General features: G+C 32.5%; 2 protein-coding genes across 6 annotated transcripts; one reads left to right on the top strand and one right to left on the bottom strand.

Annotated features, from left to right (window-relative positions):
- Positions 1-1,830, top strand: LOC105336476 (uncharacterized). Its single transcript, XM_011440803.4, has 2 exons — positions 1-1,047; positions 1,336-1,830. Exons 1-2 carry the CDS (start codon positions 667-669, stop codon positions 1,525-1,527), a joined length of 573 nt encoding a protein of 190 aa, XP_011439105.2. The 5' UTR covers positions 1-666; the 3' UTR covers positions 1,528-1,830.
- Positions 1,831-5,765: 3,935 nt separating this feature from the next.
- Positions 5,766-18,015, bottom strand: LOC105336453 (ferric-chelate reductase 1). 5 transcript variants are annotated; one of them, XM_034455823.2, is made up of 13 exons: positions 17,991-18,015; positions 14,650-14,749; positions 13,255-13,446; positions 12,942-13,031; positions 11,172-11,319; positions 9,147-9,254; positions 8,766-8,881; positions 8,455-8,541; positions 8,006-8,080; positions 7,780-7,879; positions 7,488-7,634; positions 6,904-6,974; positions 5,766-6,563 (listed from the first exon to the last, which is right to left on the bottom strand). In XM_034455823.2, the coding sequence occupies exons 2-13, from the start codon at positions 14,728-14,730 to the stop codon at positions 6,477-6,479; spliced, it is 1,302 nt and encodes a 433-aa protein (XP_034311714.2). In that variant the 5' UTR covers positions 14,731-14,749; positions 17,991-18,015; the 3' UTR covers positions 5,766-6,476. The 5 variants fall into 5 exon arrangements, with proteins under 5 accessions (XP_034311714.2, XP_019926162.3, XP_011439080.3 ...); XM_020070603.3 differs by lacking the exon at positions 17,991-18,015 and adding an exon at positions 15,083-15,185 and having other exon boundaries at positions 13,255-13,443; XM_011440778.4 differs by lacking the exon at positions 17,991-18,015 and adding an exon at positions 15,083-15,138.
- Between the last annotated feature and the right edge of the window lie 77 nt (positions 18,016-18,092).

The raw sequence follows: 18,092 nt of genomic DNA, 5'->3' as shown, positions 1-18,092 counted from the left end.
AAGAAAGTTACCTGGAAAATTAAACTCGCATTGATTGGATAACTAACATGAAAAATTTAAAACAATTGATATTCACAGAAGCTTAATGTGTCACTGTGATTCTTTCAACCGAATACTGAACAACGAACGATTCTTACAAAGGAATTCACGGACCGAGATTCCAGGCCAATACAGAATTATTCTGTAATGAATATAACTTGAAAGGGGTATTTTTGTTTACAGTCCATTCAGTGCATTAACTAAACATACCAAAAGACAACAAAACATGCGCAGATTGGGTTCTAACCGATTTTACGCCCTGTAAGTGCCAACTCGTCTTTGAGAAGGGGGGACAAAGGGCCGGTTTTTAAAACGCAGAGTAAATCGTCAATTCTCGGATCTATATTAATATTCAAACAAAAAGAACAGCAAATATTTACAAGAGTCACACTCTTAAGTGTTTAAAATTCATCTGTCTACAATACCAGGCGATCTTAGAGAGACATATCTTTAGAGCTTCCAGTACAAGTATAGCGGACATCAAGGTTAGAGTTCTTTGACAAAATGGAATTTTTCACGCTAGAGTCCAATTATTGAATTACTCCTAATGACATTACCACAGTGTAGCGATTCACGCAGAGACTTACAGTAAGCAAATAACAACAAAATAGAACGCATTGAGACAAAATGGGCCAACAAAGTAGTAGCCAAGACAGAGAGAAAGAAAAGGAGTTAATGCAACGCCATAAGATTGACAAAAGGGAACTGGAAACTTTGAGGAAACTGTTCCGAGAGCGGTGCGGAGGAAAACACAAGGCCTTAACCAAGACCAAATTCCGGGAAGTTTACAATGAGTTGTTCCCGGGTAAATCGACTCAGTACGCGGACGAGATGTTCCGGTTATTTGACATGGACGGCAATGGAGAGGTGGATTTTGTGGAGTTCGTTCGGAACATCTGTATGTGTGACAGTGACGATATAGAGGAAAAGATAGAGGTCGCTTTTGCGCTGTACGATAAAGACAATAGTAAGACGATTTCTCAGACGGAGGTCAGAAACATTCTGGAGGTGAGTTATTTCAAGTTCTTTTCATGGATTTTGTTTAGGTTTTTTTCTTTCCTTGGAACGAACACGCAATCGATAATAAAAGCGCACAAAGAGTAAACGACAAGTCTTTTGATACATGGAAATTACAGAATTTATTTATAAATATGACTTAACGAAATAGATTTTTAGTCTGAGATTTCATTCACTTGTTAGAACTGCATTCCACACAAGGATGGGGTTTGGTAATTATTCTTATAGAACTTGTAGGTTAGAACCAATAATGATTAAATCAAATTTAATTTTTTCAAGGCCTATGCGAATATGTTTGGAGGCCGCTTGGAGGGAGGAAAAACGGGGGCCCAGATTGCTAAAGAATTCTTTGAAGAAATGGACGCAGACGGCGATCAAACAGTAACTTTCAAAGAGTTCCGCGAGGCAGCCAGACGAAACTCCGCCATCTTGAGCATTGTGAATCCCGAGCCCCCTAATTGGAATAACTAGCAATTGAAAATATAATATATAAATATGCATATTAATTTTATATTCCGATAGTGACGCCGTATATTCTTGAGTTTCCAGAATACAAACACTTCAGTTTTTGTGTTTTGTTTGGCATTTGGATCAAGATTATGGACATGCCGTAGCAATGGTACACTCAACACAATGTTAGAGACCCTTTTATATTTGCCAAAGGTCTGTGTCATGTTCTTTTTAATCAATCACAGAATAATCAATGTATCTTACGCGTCATGTGATGATGCCTGCTAAATAAGAGTTCGAATGTCCATAAATAGAACACATTCACTTTTTTCTTCCTTGTCTGTGGATAGCATTGCCATGATTGCAAGAACAAAGTCGATTTTTCATTTGCAAAACAACCTCATTCATGCAATAGAAATCATGTGTAATAACTGTTGTGCCAAGTATACAGATGTAGATATTATATTTCATATTTGCATATTTTATTGCATGAAAAATAATGTATATAATTATTTCATACTTTTTTTTTACTATATATATATATTGATTATTTTCATAGTTCAGACAATTGTGACTTGAGCTTTAAATAAAAAAAACATATTCAAACAATGCTACTATAGTGGCAAACGTCCCAATTCTTCTGTATACATACCAATGCAATAGAAGGAGTAATCATTTGATGATCGATTCATTGACTCTATCTGATTGGCTGGATATGTTGTTGGCCTATACTATTGTCGGTATTCACTTCCTAGCTGCACACATACAATCTATATGTTGTCATTACAGTTGTTTGTAAGAGAACAAAGCAAAATGCATTTATTTGGATCTTAGAGTAATAGAATACATGTATAGTATTAATGAAGAGAATCGTTTATGTTGGGTGTGCTCATACTCAGACTGAATTAAACAGGTAATTTAGAATAAACCCAGAAGATTAGATACGCGTAACTTAATCTCTCAATTCTTTTCATGTTTCAATTAAAGTGAAAAAAATATTTAGTACTTGGTGGATTCGATCCAGCGACCACAAAAATCAAAAAGACCAACGCGTTACCACTAGGCCACGCATCCAACATTTTCAGAATATGCATGTTTATAAAAATATATATGGCTATAAACATGATTGTATTAGAAAAGACATAAATTGAAATATTTGTCTAATTTTCAGTACGAAGACCACGTTAAACCAAAATTAATTCAATGTAAACGTGTGCTACAACATTTGTAGAACATAATTTTGTTCTTATTTGTTGGGTTTAAAGTGGTTCAAATAGTCAAATATCCAATTTTTTTTTATTGTATACTAACTACTTTCCTATATATCCCTAACAAACCCTGAATATTTTAATGATGCCGTGTAAGATAATTAAACTCTTAGAGCATGATAATTGTGTAATTTGCGTTTCTTTGATTATATTTAAACTGAATATTGTGTAATATTAAAAATGTCTGATATTTGCAAAAATGCTATATTTTAAGCCAAATCGTATATTAAGTTGGCTAACACTGTTATACCTCTTTACATCTAACTAGTCCATGTACAATCCAGTTCTAACCAGTTTATCGATCGGTCGAAATTTTCATCAACCTAAGAAAAATCACGGTCTGCACGAAATAATCGAAATAATCATATGAGGTCAGACTCAAATTCCCATATGAAACGATTTGTCTCTTTATTTTGTATAACGTACTGATTATATATTAAGTCTTCTTACGATCAATTTATTTACTTATTAATTTTTTTATTTAAAAAAATGTTTTAACACAAACAATAAAATGTGGTTTATGAAGGTAGCGACAGGCACGTAGCATCGATTTTGAAAGTGGGGGGCCACACTCATCTAAAAAATCTTGACACGCAAAAACAGGAAACTTTCCAAAATCTTCAAAAATCCTAACTCGTGGAAAGGGGGGGGGGGGGGGGGGGTAGGTAGCGTAGTTTTTCTATGACTTCAATTTCACTCTTCATTTTCTAATTTTTTAAAAAATTTTACAGACACCCTACAAAATTTTTTTTTGGGGGGGGGGGGACTCCATTATCATTCAATATTTTATATGCAAATTTAAGAAAATTAGTTGCTGGGAGATAAAGTGTGGGGGGGGGGGGGGATATACCCCCCTCCCCCTCCCCCCCCCCCCAATGCTACGTCCCTGAGCGATCATTTCAGAAGAAAAGGAAAGTATCTTATTGTTTAAATATACTAGTATTGTCGAAACGGTAGCAGAGAACTCAAATATCAGTTTATAAAGGATTGGGGCGAGAAACGGTCACCATGGTCACTGGAATTTATCAACTGTCAGATTATTTAATGGAGTGATCTGAACTAACGAATCAAAGTATCAAGTTTACTGAAGTCGCCTTTTTACTTTGGATATGCGTGCCTAATGGTTTATATACTGACTTGGTGAACATTATCCAGATCTCATACTTTCTAGAGTAGACGGATTTCGTACTCTTCTGCTAGCGTCGAACTTACATATTTTTAAAACACTTTTTCATTTATATTAACACGTGTTCACGCTAGATACTTAATGCGTAATTATTTTTCTCAAAAACATGTATGCATTACATTAATAATATACCTGTAGATATATCGAAATGAGAATAATGAGTATGTTTTGATAAGGAAAACGATTTTGAAGCACCCAACATAAACTACAAAATATAGATTTACGAAATTGTACGTGTAAAAATATTCTAGAGAAGTATATTAGAATTAATATCTTCAGTCGGTTCATCGCAAACTCAACCCGACCGATAGACTAGTTATTCGTCTTTAACTAATTTTTGTGATTTTTTTTAAATCATAAATTTCACTAAAAGCCTTGTATGAATAGTCTTTTCTTATTTTTTAAAATAGGTAACAGGTAACAGGTATATGTATTTTGCTTTTGGTTCAATTTCATAAGTGTATTATGAAATTGAGATTTAAAAAAACTGCGGTCCATATTAGACAGCTTCCAACAAAAGTGATGATGTTTGCAATAAAGACAAATGCTATTCGCTATCAAAAATGTATGCTATCAATGTCGTAAAGATTGGAATGTTAAAAATGTGCAAGGTGTAGACAATTAAGGTCAAGATCTAGTAAATGAAAGGTGCCTACAGGTTTAAAAATTTCAAGATATAAATTCTTTTAATGATGCTTTATAACAATATCTTTGTTTCATAGGGTGTACAGGAGCTTTAATTTTTGGTAAACACAATGAAAATCATGTTTTGAACAACCATTTTCTATGAAATATGAAGGATAAAAGTAACAAATCTCGGAGTTTTGTCCATTTTTGACTATGAAATATATCTAGATTTCCTACAGTCTCTCCAAAAACGGCATTAAACAAGCTCTTGACCTCCTCTTTAAAATGTTATCAAATTGAATATGGGTACCGGGATTACTTTTCCTGTTATTAAATATAGAATGTCAAAATATTGTTTTATTTTCTACATAATTCCTTTAAAGTCGTAAAATACGGGGAAAAATTAATCAAATCAATTATGACGTCATAATGGTTCAAGCACAAAAATGACACTCTGGAATCATTAAATTTTACTTTTCTGGATGATGGGGTATATTCTTCAAAGCAAACAACTTTAGAATACACTCTAGACTAAAGAACACTCATCCTTATATTTTTCAAAACTTCCTATCAAAATATATGTCCTATATAGAAACGCATCAGAATATTATATGAATTTGAATCTACTTTATTTGATAACAATCTAACTAATACAAAATACATGTATAAAGATTAAATATACTTGATCAGCAAGGCACAACTAATTAAAATATATATCAAATAACAAATACTCATCATATATTATATGTACATGTAAAACAAATATCACTGAATGAATTTAGTTTTAATATTTTGTATATTGCATAGTTTTAATATTATAAACTACAATATCAGTGTATGTGAAGATAAACTGAATAACTGTTCAGAATAACTGTAAACTCAAGTAAATACGAGATTGAAGATCTATTCATTCCACTTGAGTCACAACCGTTCTCATTATATATAATTAATAATGAGGTAGGAGTTTATTATTATGACAAATCAAAAAGCTCTGTAAAGTAAATATCTGAGAAATACAACCATAGAGGAAAAAGTAAACATTGAGAAAAACAGCAGTGGATGAAAAAGAAAACATTGAGATATTATGCGATGTTAATATCAAAAGTTCATAAAACTACATGTAAATAACTGAAAAAAACTCTTGGTTTTCCTAATACCAAAAAAACCCACACAAAAAGTTTGATGAAAAAAAAAACGTTTTTATATATAAAAGTCATCGAAGGTTAATCTATAAATCCCTTGATGGGATGATAACCCTGTCAGAAAAATTAGACAGAAGAATAAATGGTATGTGAGTTAAGGGACTTGGTTTTCAAAACTTGATGGCATTTGCAAGGGACTTCTCTTGGGTAGGGACATAATAAACAAAAATTCATATAACATTAGCACAAATTAACTTGAATATTGCACCAATTGTGAAGAACTTTGTATACATGATTCACAAATAATTCCTTGTGTAAAAAAATAATTTCTTGAATAACTAATTCCATTGAGAAATAACAGTATCAGATATTTACCCATAAGTCTACAACATGGTAGCAAATATTGAAAGATCATATCTTATATCAAAAATAAAGTCACCAGAAGATTTTTCAAAATATACATTTGCAAAATATATCCATGACATTTTAAAAGATTTAAAAAGAAAAGAGGAAAAGATAAATCACTAATTCTTTAAAATTATTTCGTTGTCATATAAATGCTGTACACATGAGTCACAGCTTTGATTTTAGTATTTTCCTTTCCTCACGACCTTGAAGCCACGTTTAAGATAAGCCAGAGTAAAGCTAAGCCACACAGGCCACAATAGCCAGTGTAAACCTAAGCTACACTGGCCACAATAGCCAGTGTAAAGCTAACATGCGCTGATCAGAATAGCCAGTGTAAAGCTAAGCCACACTGACCAGAATAGCCACTGTAAAGCCAGCAATCACCACTGTGTGAAGTCCAATCATAACATTCTTGAATTTCCTTCCCTAGCAAAAGAAAAATATAATGCAAAAGGAATTGCCTAAATCATGTCAATGCATGTAACATAACGGTACGATTGTGTGCATGTATGTACAAAATTTACAGCCTTTTATCTTTATACATGTAGCAATGTTAACTTTTTCAAGCAGCACAAGTCTTGGTGTTAAAAATGATTTAAAAGAAGTAATTTGATATGTATTGCACATAAAGTACTAGAATGTTTATGCAAATAACCTACCCTGTTGAAATGTACTGTAAATAATTTACTAGAATACATGTATCTTGCCTTCCCTGTTGTACTATAGATAGTGTACTACATGTAGAATATCTATGCCTTTTACCTACCCTGTTAACAGCTGCTGGGGTTTCTGAACCAGGGTCTGATATATTTTTCATTTCATAGGCTGTTCCTTTACCTGAAAAAATTGGAATCATAAAAAAATATCAATTCTACATCTTAAACTTCTGGTTAAATTCGGATGCATAATATTTAAATATACATGAATATAATGGTGTATTCATAAAATGAAAGGTTTCGCATGATCCAATGTAACTTCCGGTACCCCTCCACCCCACCCCCTAATTACTGCCCTCTAGCTCTGACTTGATTTCAACACAACAATTCATTATAAGTGATGGAACTTGCATTCATCTAACTTTCTTGGTTAAAGCCTCTGTGTTTTTTTTGGTTTAATTCCTATAAATATATCTATGTTAAATTAACCCAGAGATTAAAGAGAATAAGTCAAAAATATAAAAAGTTATTAGACAGAAGAAAAAAGAACAAACAAATATATGGACAATTGATGCAGGATGAAAAGTGGCCAAATAAGGAACGCCAGGTGAGCGAAACAAACACAATGTGTGCAAGGATCTTTTAAGAGAAAAATATACATTTATTAAGTTATTATAGTTATAATGTAACCCACCAGTATTTGCCCTGACAACACAGCATTCATGAAACTCCATGACCAGTTCTATAAATAGCTGGTAGGCCACATAGGCTGCCAGGATATATATCACATATTCTGGTGCTCCAGCTTCTGACAAAGTCACTCCAATAAAAATAGTTATCACTGCAAATAGAATTAGACTCATTGTAAAAGCAAGGACTAATACAGGAACATTGTAAAACATCTCAACGTCAATAAAGAGAAACAAATATTATGTAATTTAGATTTTCCTTGTTCAATGATGTATCAATGAATTCCAACCCCTAACCTGCCAGAATCCGAGCAACAGTCCCAACAAACCAATGAGCCCAGTTAAACACAAATCTGTACTGGTCATCAGGGTGGGGGCGAAACAAGGCCATTAAGGGCTACAACAAAGAGATACAATGCTTGCTTATACTTCATCATGATAAAGTAGAAAGACAAATACTCAGTACAAGCTCAAATGCCTGTTGAATTCGAATGATTCCACATTCCAGCCTCTCTTAACTTACATTGATAAAGGTCAAGGCTGTGACAATGACCCCAAGGTATGGGTGTGCTTTCTTGTATTCCTCGTCATCTGAAAACTATAGAGATATATACATTTAGAAGACATGAAAAGAGTCAAAAGAATTCAAATTGTTATGAAAAGAATGTTATCACAAAAAGGAAAGAATTAGCTCAATGGACAAAACAACTTTTCTATAATTTTACTAGACATTACAGTGTAAAACCAAGTTCTACGGTAAGAGAATTCATCATGATATTCTATCAGATGTAATTACTAGTAAGCCTTATTCTAGAATTGATCAAACAAATGATTTATATACATGTATATTACGTTATCTTCCATATTTATCTGATTAGAATTGTGATCGACTAATATGCATTGTCTATATCACTTCAATGTATGTGTGTATTAAATACAGAACATGCTGACTTGTCAATTAATATCCCTTACCTGGCTCCATCCTTCTGCATGAACAAAGATGACCACAAAGGCAGATATCACAAACAACAGAGTCAGGATCATCAGGGTGCGATGTATCTACAAACAACACAGCCTCAATTTAAAGAGCCAAAATTCTTAAATCTAGTACAAAAGCATTCGTATTTTTGTTTAAGTCATGAAAAATGATATCATATCAATCTTTTTTGCATCTTTTACACTGTGCTTTAAACTACTGACCAAAAAAAGGTTGGTTAAAATAAAAATTGCCTACCGGTAATCTGAGTAAAGCATAGTTTGACCTGCCCCTTGGAGAAACTTACCTGAAACCAGACCTTCTCCCCCAATAATTTCCTTTCTGCCCACATAGGTTTATAATACCTGGCCAGCACCACCCCAATACTGGCAAAGGCGATCCAGGCCGATATCATCAGTAACCCTACAAATGGGCATTGTCAAAGGTAAGAAAAATAGGTTGAAATAAAATGTGTCATATAGCTACTAGAGATTGAAAAAAAATTCAAGAGAAGATTTGCTTACGTTACTCTTGTCAATACATTAAAAGAGAATAATCAAAAAATTATAATTACTTCTAAGGTAATTTTAGCAAGGAGGATTTTCAATTCAAATAAATTTTGTTTTTATTGCTCTAGTGTCAGTATTACATATGACTAAATGATCAAGTCTCTGACATCACCACTTACCGTGCACCTTAATCAGGAGCTGGATGGCAGTCCCCCCGATCACCTGGGCTGACTGGAAGTCGACCATGCTGGGGGAGATCTTGGGGATGTGGGAGTGCATACTTTTACCTGAAATGTGAAATCATTCTAATCAATGAACATGGTCTTGTAGGAAGTTATTTAAGATGAATAAAGATGATGTGAAATACGGTTCCCAATAAATTGAAAAAAAGTTTTTATTTGTATGGACCAAGTACTTAATCTTTGATAAATGTAGCCATATAGACTAGCTTTCTTTTTTATCCAAGATTAAACAATCTTTAATCATTTAGAAGATATGCATCATTATTCATGGTAGGATTAACCTGTTTACGTTCATTCCCCATAGGCTTCGCCTAACATTTCAAAGCCTTAAAATACATGAGCACAAGTAGGAACATTTGTCTCCTTTAACTGACCAATAGTTTTTTAAATATCAAAATAATTCTATTTGTAAAAGGAGAAAAATGTACCTCACTGCACTCATATGCAACTTTTAAAAGATGCTCATGTCCAATTGGCCTTCTCCACTATAAATTGATGTTAACTGTATACTTCATGTTACATGTAATTCGCTTAACTTTTCATAATGTTACTAATGTGACAACATGTGTCATGTGACCCATAACATGTGTCACATGACACACATTTCAATAAGTGTATTTGACATGACTACATGTATATGCATGTATATCATGAACCTTCATTTATGCAAATACATTATTTGTAAGTGCCGTTATATTAATTCTATTCATTTCTATTCATTGAAAGGGTGGGGTCAGAAACAAAAACGAAATCTGTTCTACTGGGTGTACAAGATTATCGATAATACAACCATAATTACAATAATAACAAGATATCTGTGAGCCAATGCTCACTAGTGATCCCCCCCCCTTCTGATGTGAATACTGTATACAAAATAAGCAAAGTCAACATATAACGGAAAGTTGGGATCCGATTGATACAAAATACATGTATATCCCACAATATGGCATGCCTAAACAAATACTGTGTTAAAATTTCAAGCATCTGCGATAAATAGTTGCGGAGAAATATTTGACGAAAAGGACTATGTGCGATTTTATGCATTTTTTGCCCCCAAAATCAAAGTTTTAGAAAAAGCTTTAAAAATAAGGTGAAAGATAGTTAAAATCATATTGGAAATAAAGGTGTAGAAGGTTATCACCACAGTGACGTCATAATGTAGAAATGACGTCATGAAGATTGCATTTTTTTGATAAATTGATGTTTTGTGACAAAATATGGGTGTTTTCCGATGGTTTTTTGACTGGGAAACATCGAGCGCAGGCTTGCTCAAGTACCATTTTTTAGTATTATGTGTATAACTATCTGAAGAAAAACATATGTTAAAATCGCACTTGAGCAGACCTGCGCTCTATACTTCCGAAAACAAAATATAGAGCAAAAATGAGAATATTTTCATTTGTTTGCAAATTTGCAGGAATTATGTCCTTTAGGTGACGTCATAGATAAACAGCTAATGAGCATTGATGACTAAAATCAGCATTAAAGTTATAGGCATCCTCTATACAATGATTTGTGAAGACTTTATTTTTATACGATACTATTTAAAAATTGGTTGAAATCGGGGGCAGATATTTGACCATACTGCACATAGTCCATTGTTTGTAAATTTAGGCAAAAAATAAACAAAGTGGTCATTTAACAGGAAGTTGAGATCCAATTGGTACAAAAATATATCCCACGATATGGCATGCCTGAACAAATAGTGTGTTGAAATTTCAAGCATCTACAATAAACAGTTGCTGAGAAATCTTTAACGAAAATTTGTTTGAAAATTTAGGCTAAAAATAAATAAAGTCGTCATTTAACCTTCCTCCTTTGGTGCAGGGGTATAAAAACAATACATTAACACTAATCAGGATTTCACTCACAAAGAACATATCCAATTTGCAACACACTGGGTATTTACCTATAATCTAAAACATTGTCTTGAGAAGCTATAAACAAATGTGTGACTCTTACCATTGATTTGCTTTGGAAAAATCGGCCCATTGGCAAAGAAAAGGTATGAATCAGCATCCAGATTAATGGCTGATTTCTGTATATCAAAGCCACAGGTGAGGACGCCATCAGCTACTGAGCCCTGTGTCTGCTGAAGGCCTGTCTGCTCCTGTAAATATCGATATACAACACTGAATAACTTGCATAACATGGTTAAAAAAATTTAATCTTTAGTTTTCAAGACAAAACATATCAAAACATTATGTCTCAGTCTGGTTTTTAACATTTGTTTTAGTCGTATTGCAATATTTAAAAAAGGGGAATAACTTGGTTTTTCCTTTTCAATTAGGGAAGCTGGGTGGTCAACAAATTACATGTATCCATCAGATCTACCTTAAATTTAAAAAAACAATTATTTCCTTAAAGTTATAAAGTATAATTTATTAAAGAAAAATTCCATATCATTTTTAACTTTAAAATATTCCAATGTTTTCCTATAAAATAATTTGGAGCTCATCTTTTTCATGAGATTTACATGTATATAGTCTTAAAATGACCACAACCATCCAGCCCTTTTATATAAAAAATAAAATTAATCAGTTGACCTAATATGACTGTACTAAAGATACTAAATGGAATATAGTAAGAAAAATGAACAAAAAAAAGGTTATGAAATGAGTCTGTTAAAGGGATCTGGACACAATTTCAGATGAAAATTTTATTTTTGATTTCTATGTATAAAATATAGTTTAATTTTGTATTTTGAATGATTCACCAAAATTTGGATGTTTGAAGTCATTTTACAAGCGAGATACAGGGGAAAGAAGTGGTTGTTATGTAAACAAAGCTTGAGTCTTATATTTGTTTATAAATACTGTAAAGTAAAGAAATTGCCATTTCTTTATCAAAATAACTTGTGGAAACAAGATAGACTGATTCACTGGGTTCATAAATAATTTCATCACAAAAAACAGCAACAATAGATTGAAATTTATGACAGTACAACAAATATGTAAACAATAACAGGACCCAGGCTTTGTTTACAAAACAAAGAATTCTAACCTCTGTAACTCGATATTTGACTTTCAAATTTTGTCAAACCATTGAAAACATCTATATTCACAATTCTAGACAAAAATAGTGAAAAAATATATTTTGAAAATTTTGAGCTCAAATGGCGTCCAAGTCCCAATGATGAAATGGAAGACACAGTGATGAAATAAACCAAATACAATGGTGTAATGAGCTAAACAAAGAGATTAACTTTAACGAAAACAGTGATAAAATAAAACAGACACAGTAATGAAATGGACTGGTTATGTAGGAATACAATGAACTATATGAAGTGACAAAATCAGTCAAGCAAAGTGATTAAATCAAATAAACACAGTGATGAAATGGACTGGTTATAGCCAGGATACAGTGATAAAATGAACTGGTTTTAGGATACAATGATGAAATGAGCTGGTTTTAGGATACAGTGATAGGATGAACTGGTTTTAGGATACAGTGATGCAATAAACTGGTAATAGGGATACAGTAATAGGATGAACTGGTAATAGGATACAGTGATGAAATGAACTGGTAAGGATACAGTGATGAAATGAACTGGTTTTAGGATACAGTGATGAAATGAACTGGACACGGTGATGAAATGACCTGGTTATAGGATACAGTGATGAAATGAACTACTTTTTGGATACAGTGATGGAATGAACTGGTTTTAGGACAGAGTGATGAAATGAAACGGACTATGATGCTATCGATCAAACAAGGGAGATAAGTACTTACAGCTGCGATATTCATTTTGCCAGTATTTTGTGATCTCTTTGCTATCACAGTTCCCGATTCATAATGGCATTCCACCACATTATCACTGCCCTGAAAAACAAAACAATCTTTAAAAATTCTTCTATCAATCATCTCATGATTTTCTTTTTTTTAATGGTTTACATGTACATGTATTTTATTGTCTTGATAATAAATTGCACAAAGGCTAATTTACTGAATTTGAAAAGTTATTAAAACCTATAAAAGCAAGTTAATGGAAACCCCATTTGACATTTTATTTACAAATTCATGATCTATTCCGATTCAAACTCACCATTTTCATATCCTCTGATATTCCGATAGCAGCCCACACATCTGTCTTAGACTCAAGGTCATACCTAATGGTGAAGGTCACAGCTGTCCCTTTATCCTCCCACGCCACTTCAAAGGTGCAGCTTTGCGCACAGTCAGTGTAGCAACCTTTGGTGCTTCCACATTTAGGGTCCTGGGTAAACTTAGCAGCCTGCTGAGAAAATCTTCTTTTATCAATAATGTACTTCATAGCTAATTGAAGGTTTGGACAATGAATTTCCACATTTATTGTCAAACCTGAACACCAAAACTAAAAAACTGAATAGGACTAAATAGTGATCTATCTTACAAATGAATAATAACATTTTACAAAGGGACACTGAAATTTACATGTGCATGGCACATTGAAAATGAAATGTTTTAGATTAAGAAAAACTGAAATCCATCTTACCCACCACTGCCCCCCCCCCCCCCCAAAAAAAAATAAATACCGGTATATGAAAAGTACAATGCATTGTATTTCTATAATATAAATCCTTTTTAAAAATTGAAGAGTAGCCATGCAAATTTCAATATTGCCTAACATCATTTAATTTAAAAGACAATATTTACTTTAGAACCATTTTAACAAGACCTTGGACTTTCAGTAGGGCGTAGCTATCTATTCCTTGCATCAAAACAAGTTAAAAATGACGCGTTTCAAGCGAAATATGCACCGATTGCGTAGTCTTAACTCAAAAGCCAGACATATCTTGTTGATTTCAAAGAGCCGTGGCTAAGTGGCTAGCAATGAAATAGACAGGCCTACCTCATGTTGCTGTTTGACACACCTATCCAAAGTCCAAGCTCCTGTTAAAATGGTTCTATCTATTGTCTATGTCTGGGATAACACCATTTATCAGTTTTGTATTGTAAGGTCCAATAAATTTAAAACATTGGGGCACAAGTTGGTTTTCATAATGAAAAGAAATGAAAATCACGTAAATATGTCAATATTTTTATATTTTTATAATCAAACAATTGCTGAAAATTATATAAACATAAGTAATAAGGCTTCATTCTTTGAATATTATTAGTTGATCATTTTGGTTGGAGCATGATCAAATCTATTATAAAGCACTTTGGGCTTAACTGGATTTGACCACACCCCAACCGATACGATCACCTCATAATATCCAATTGAAAGATTAATTCCTTATTCCTATATTAATGTGTCTTTCAACATATTTAAAACACTCAAATTACAATGTGAAAGAGTTAACAGGCATTAAAATGACTTTTTTAAAATTTGTTTCATAATATGATTGCACAGCACCTTGGAGTTTGATATATAGGGTGCTCTATGAATGTTTTTAAATACATGTAATAATAATTAAGTACAATATTGGGGGAATACATGTATAGCTAATTATCTTACTGCTTGTGCCTGACAAATCTGGCTCAACAAAATGATGCCTGCACTCAGAGTTGAAAGAATGGGGGTCCACTTCCTTGGCATTTTCTTGGCTGTTGAATATCTGTAAAGAAATCCCTTTTTTTAACTACTGGTTTAAATAAATAAACAATCAATCAAATGCATTTCCAAATCATATCATTCACAAAAATAAACTGTACCTCAGTGCATTCAGTGAAATAATTCCCAATTTACTAAATACTAACTAAGATAAAATTGATATTGTTGGTAAAACTCTGGCTTGTTGAATATCAACCCAAATCAATCCAAAATCAGTACATCAGATAGAACGGCTTTATTCACTTGAGGATGTCCAGTGAATTCATCAGTCAAGCATGTGATTCACCTGATGAAATTGTCATCAAATACTGGTCAGTATACACCTGAGGCTGCTTACCTATGACCCGATTCTCACTCTCAACTAGCTATGTGCACATCACAGAATAAAAAAAAAAAACATGAGCTATACTGGTTTTGAAAACTTTAACTGGGATTTAAATCTATTTAAAGCTAAAACACCAACACTATATTGTTTCGATGTCACAGTTTATGTTCTCATTTTCAACCTCCTTCGTATTCTCTCAAGTTTGCTTCTCATAATGCTTTTAATGTGTTTTCCATCCAAAAGGTTATTTACACAACCTGTTTATAATACACTCTGAAGATTGAGCAATGTGGATGGGATCGAGTCATGTACATACAAATTTAAGTACAAACATAAACAAACATGCCCGATTTGCTTTACATTTCATTTAAAAAAGTAGTTTATCATACATGTAAGTTACTCTCAGAGTAGCTCTGTCAGACACAATACTTTTCTGCTTTGCTTAATAAAATTTTTTCAATGAAATGATACACAAGCCTTTTACTCCAAAATCGATATTAAAATAATGAAAGAAATCAAGATTTCTTCATTGACAAATGGGTCCCCATAAAAAAAAATCACATGAATGAATTTAAAACAAGTTATTGATTTCCAACTCCTCTATAGTTCTCTTATTACCGCGGAACATTAACTGGCAAGATTGGAAATTATATACAGCCTACGTCAATTTCACCTGTTACAGTAAAAACATTTATAATAGACGCGTGGGGACACATTGATGTGGACCTCTGAGAAGACAATGGATTGAAACTGTAACAATGAACCAAATACATGAAAGTATTGGTAATTCCAAATATATGAAAGTATTGGTAATTCCAATATAATTTTTTTAAACTTCTGACAGCTAAGCAATGTTGGTTAATTTTCTTAAAACTTTCAGTCGTCGAGCTAGAGATATACAATTAATTTTCTTGTAAGTTGTTCTTTAAGAATAATCATATTTCACTTATTATTATACTATATTTATTATAATTAAAGTTGAGTGAAGTTAACGTTAAAGACTACAATATATAATATTCCACGGTCTTGATATCAGTAACGCAATTTTCATCAATATTCATGCACATACCTCAAAAATCTTCAACAAGTCAATATAGTGTATAACTAGAAACAATTAATGTGCATATCTATTTGTAAACATTAATTAACTTAGCAAAAAAAAGAACATAATTTTAATTTATTTAATCGAAATTTGAATTATTCTCCTCTAGGAATAAATCCTGTTTCAACAAAGGCCCCACTTGATTTCAGACTTGTTACGACCTATTCTCTGAAGTCATCGGTCAATGCTATATGTCTTGCGTATAATTTCTCCCGAATTGGGGTCTTCTCATATTTGCAGATTATATACGGTGCCTATTGATGAAATAAAATGTTTTTCAATCGCTTTGCTAATACTAAATAAAAAAAATTTTCGAGCACATTAACTTATATAGCAAGTTAGAAACGCTGACTCAGAGGTATGTAGATTGGAAATACACTTTTTATATAACTAAAGTTTCAATCCCATGTTTTCTAAGACATCCATGTAAATTTCCACAGCCCATTTCAAATGTTTTGACTGTAACAAATAACTGGTGAAATTGACATAAGCTGCATATTTCCTATCTTGCCAGTTAATGTTCTGCAGTCTTAAATTGACAGCCTATGAAACATGATATGCTAATCAAGCAAATAGATCATTTACGTAACTTACGAGTAATCAGCTGATATGATTAGGACAGGCACATCACTGCAGTGTAATCACTGTAATCTTTACTTTAAAAAAAAGTTTTTCAATAAAAAATACCATTATTTCTAACAAAAAAAAATCACAAAGATCCACATATTGGTGTTTATGTAGACTGGTACATGTCCAAGTATGGTGCAATATGTCACATGTTTCATAATGCCTGTCTGTAGAAAACTGCATATGTATATATAATAATTATTATGATCATGCAAATCACATACATGTAACCTCTTACTTTTTAAACAACAAATGACTTCAAGCTTCCAAAATAAGAATGAAATATTCTTTGCGTGTTTTCTTTATTTGAAAAAAAAAATCATTAATTTTTGTTTGATCTCAGTCAACCCGGTGACTATTTTCAAATATCTATATAAATGGATTTGTAAAACTTAAGGAACTGTTTATTTATGCTTAAAGCGAATAAGAAGATAAGATAGGCAAATCAGCTTGAAAAGGATTTTTACTGGTATTACTGAACCCCTGTATACAAAAACAAGGCACAAGCCTTGTTTACATGACAAAGAATAGTAAGCCCTCTATCTTGCTTATAACTCTTTGACTGACTCTCAAATTTCATTTTGTTATTAGAAATTCATTCCTAAAGCATTGTAAAAAGTAAAAACAGAAACATAGAATTTGACCAAAATTGTGACCATGCCCCTTAATTTTAATTTCTACTAATAATAGGAATTTAAAGTTCTCAAAAACACCACTCCTATTTTTTCAATGATATATTCTGCATATTTCCACGCAATGTCATTTGCATTGCAAAATCCCTGTAGACTTTTTAATTCTAATAATAGTAGCATTTTTCAACCTTACAAGATAGAAGCAGTGGGTGGGGTGTGGTTCAATTGCAAAAAAGAAATAGTACATCTCATAGTAAGAAAATTTACAATTTAGTGATTTACCTAAATTAACTCCGAGTACCATTGTATGGTACATGCATAACAGTTTGGTAACTTTGGTTAGAACGACAAGGGATCTTACCTTTTCACTGATTTAACTCAATATCAGTGTCTATCATGTTTAACAGTGTAAAGAATGTCTATATGATGTCAAACATTCTTTTGGAGATTTGAATTCTCACGACAGTGTGCGAAACAAGGAAAAATATTGCAGTACGTACCAAAATACTATAACGCGTAACATAAAATACGTATGATATACAACTAGTTTTTTTCTTACCTTCACACTACTGCCACTGTCACGGCTCACTGTTTACATTTCTAATATTACTACATCCGGTGAGAAAAAAAAAATAAAAGATGGAATCTGACAACGTATGTC

This window comes from Magallana gigas, chromosome 7 (genome assembly GCF_963853765.1).
Source record: "Magallana gigas chromosome 7, xbMagGiga1.1, whole genome shotgun sequence".
NCBI lineage: Eukaryota > Metazoa > Mollusca > Bivalvia > Ostreida > Ostreidae > Magallana > Magallana gigas.
Note: the sequence above shows the minus strand (reverse complement) of the source record. Positions and strands in the feature narration are given on the sequence as shown.

What these genes read in the sequence shown, in the direction of transcription:
- LOC105336453 (XM_034455823.2), bottom strand. Translation starts at nt 14,730, where the DNA reads ATGCCAAGGAAGTGGACCCCCATTCTTTCAACTCTGAGTGCAGGCATC. An exon ending in GCAAAATGAATATCGCAGCT is followed by an intron (nt 11,320 to 12,941) that starts GTAAGTACTTAT and finishes CGATATTTACAG; the next exon opens with GAGCAGACAGGCCTTCAGCA. An exon ending in TGTTGTCAGGGCAAATACTG is followed by an intron (nt 6,975 to 7,487) that starts GTGGGTTACATT and finishes CAATTTTTTCAG; the next exon opens with GTAAAGGAACAGCCTATGAA.
- LOC105336476 (XM_011440803.4), top strand. Translation starts at nt 667, where the DNA reads ATGGGCCAACAAAGTAGTAGCCAAGACAGAGAGAAAGAAAAGGAGTTA. An exon ending in AGGTCAGAAACATTCTGGAG is followed by an intron (nt 1,048 to 1,335) that starts GTGAGTTATTTC and finishes AATTTTTTCAAG; the next exon opens with GCCTATGCGAATATGTTTGG.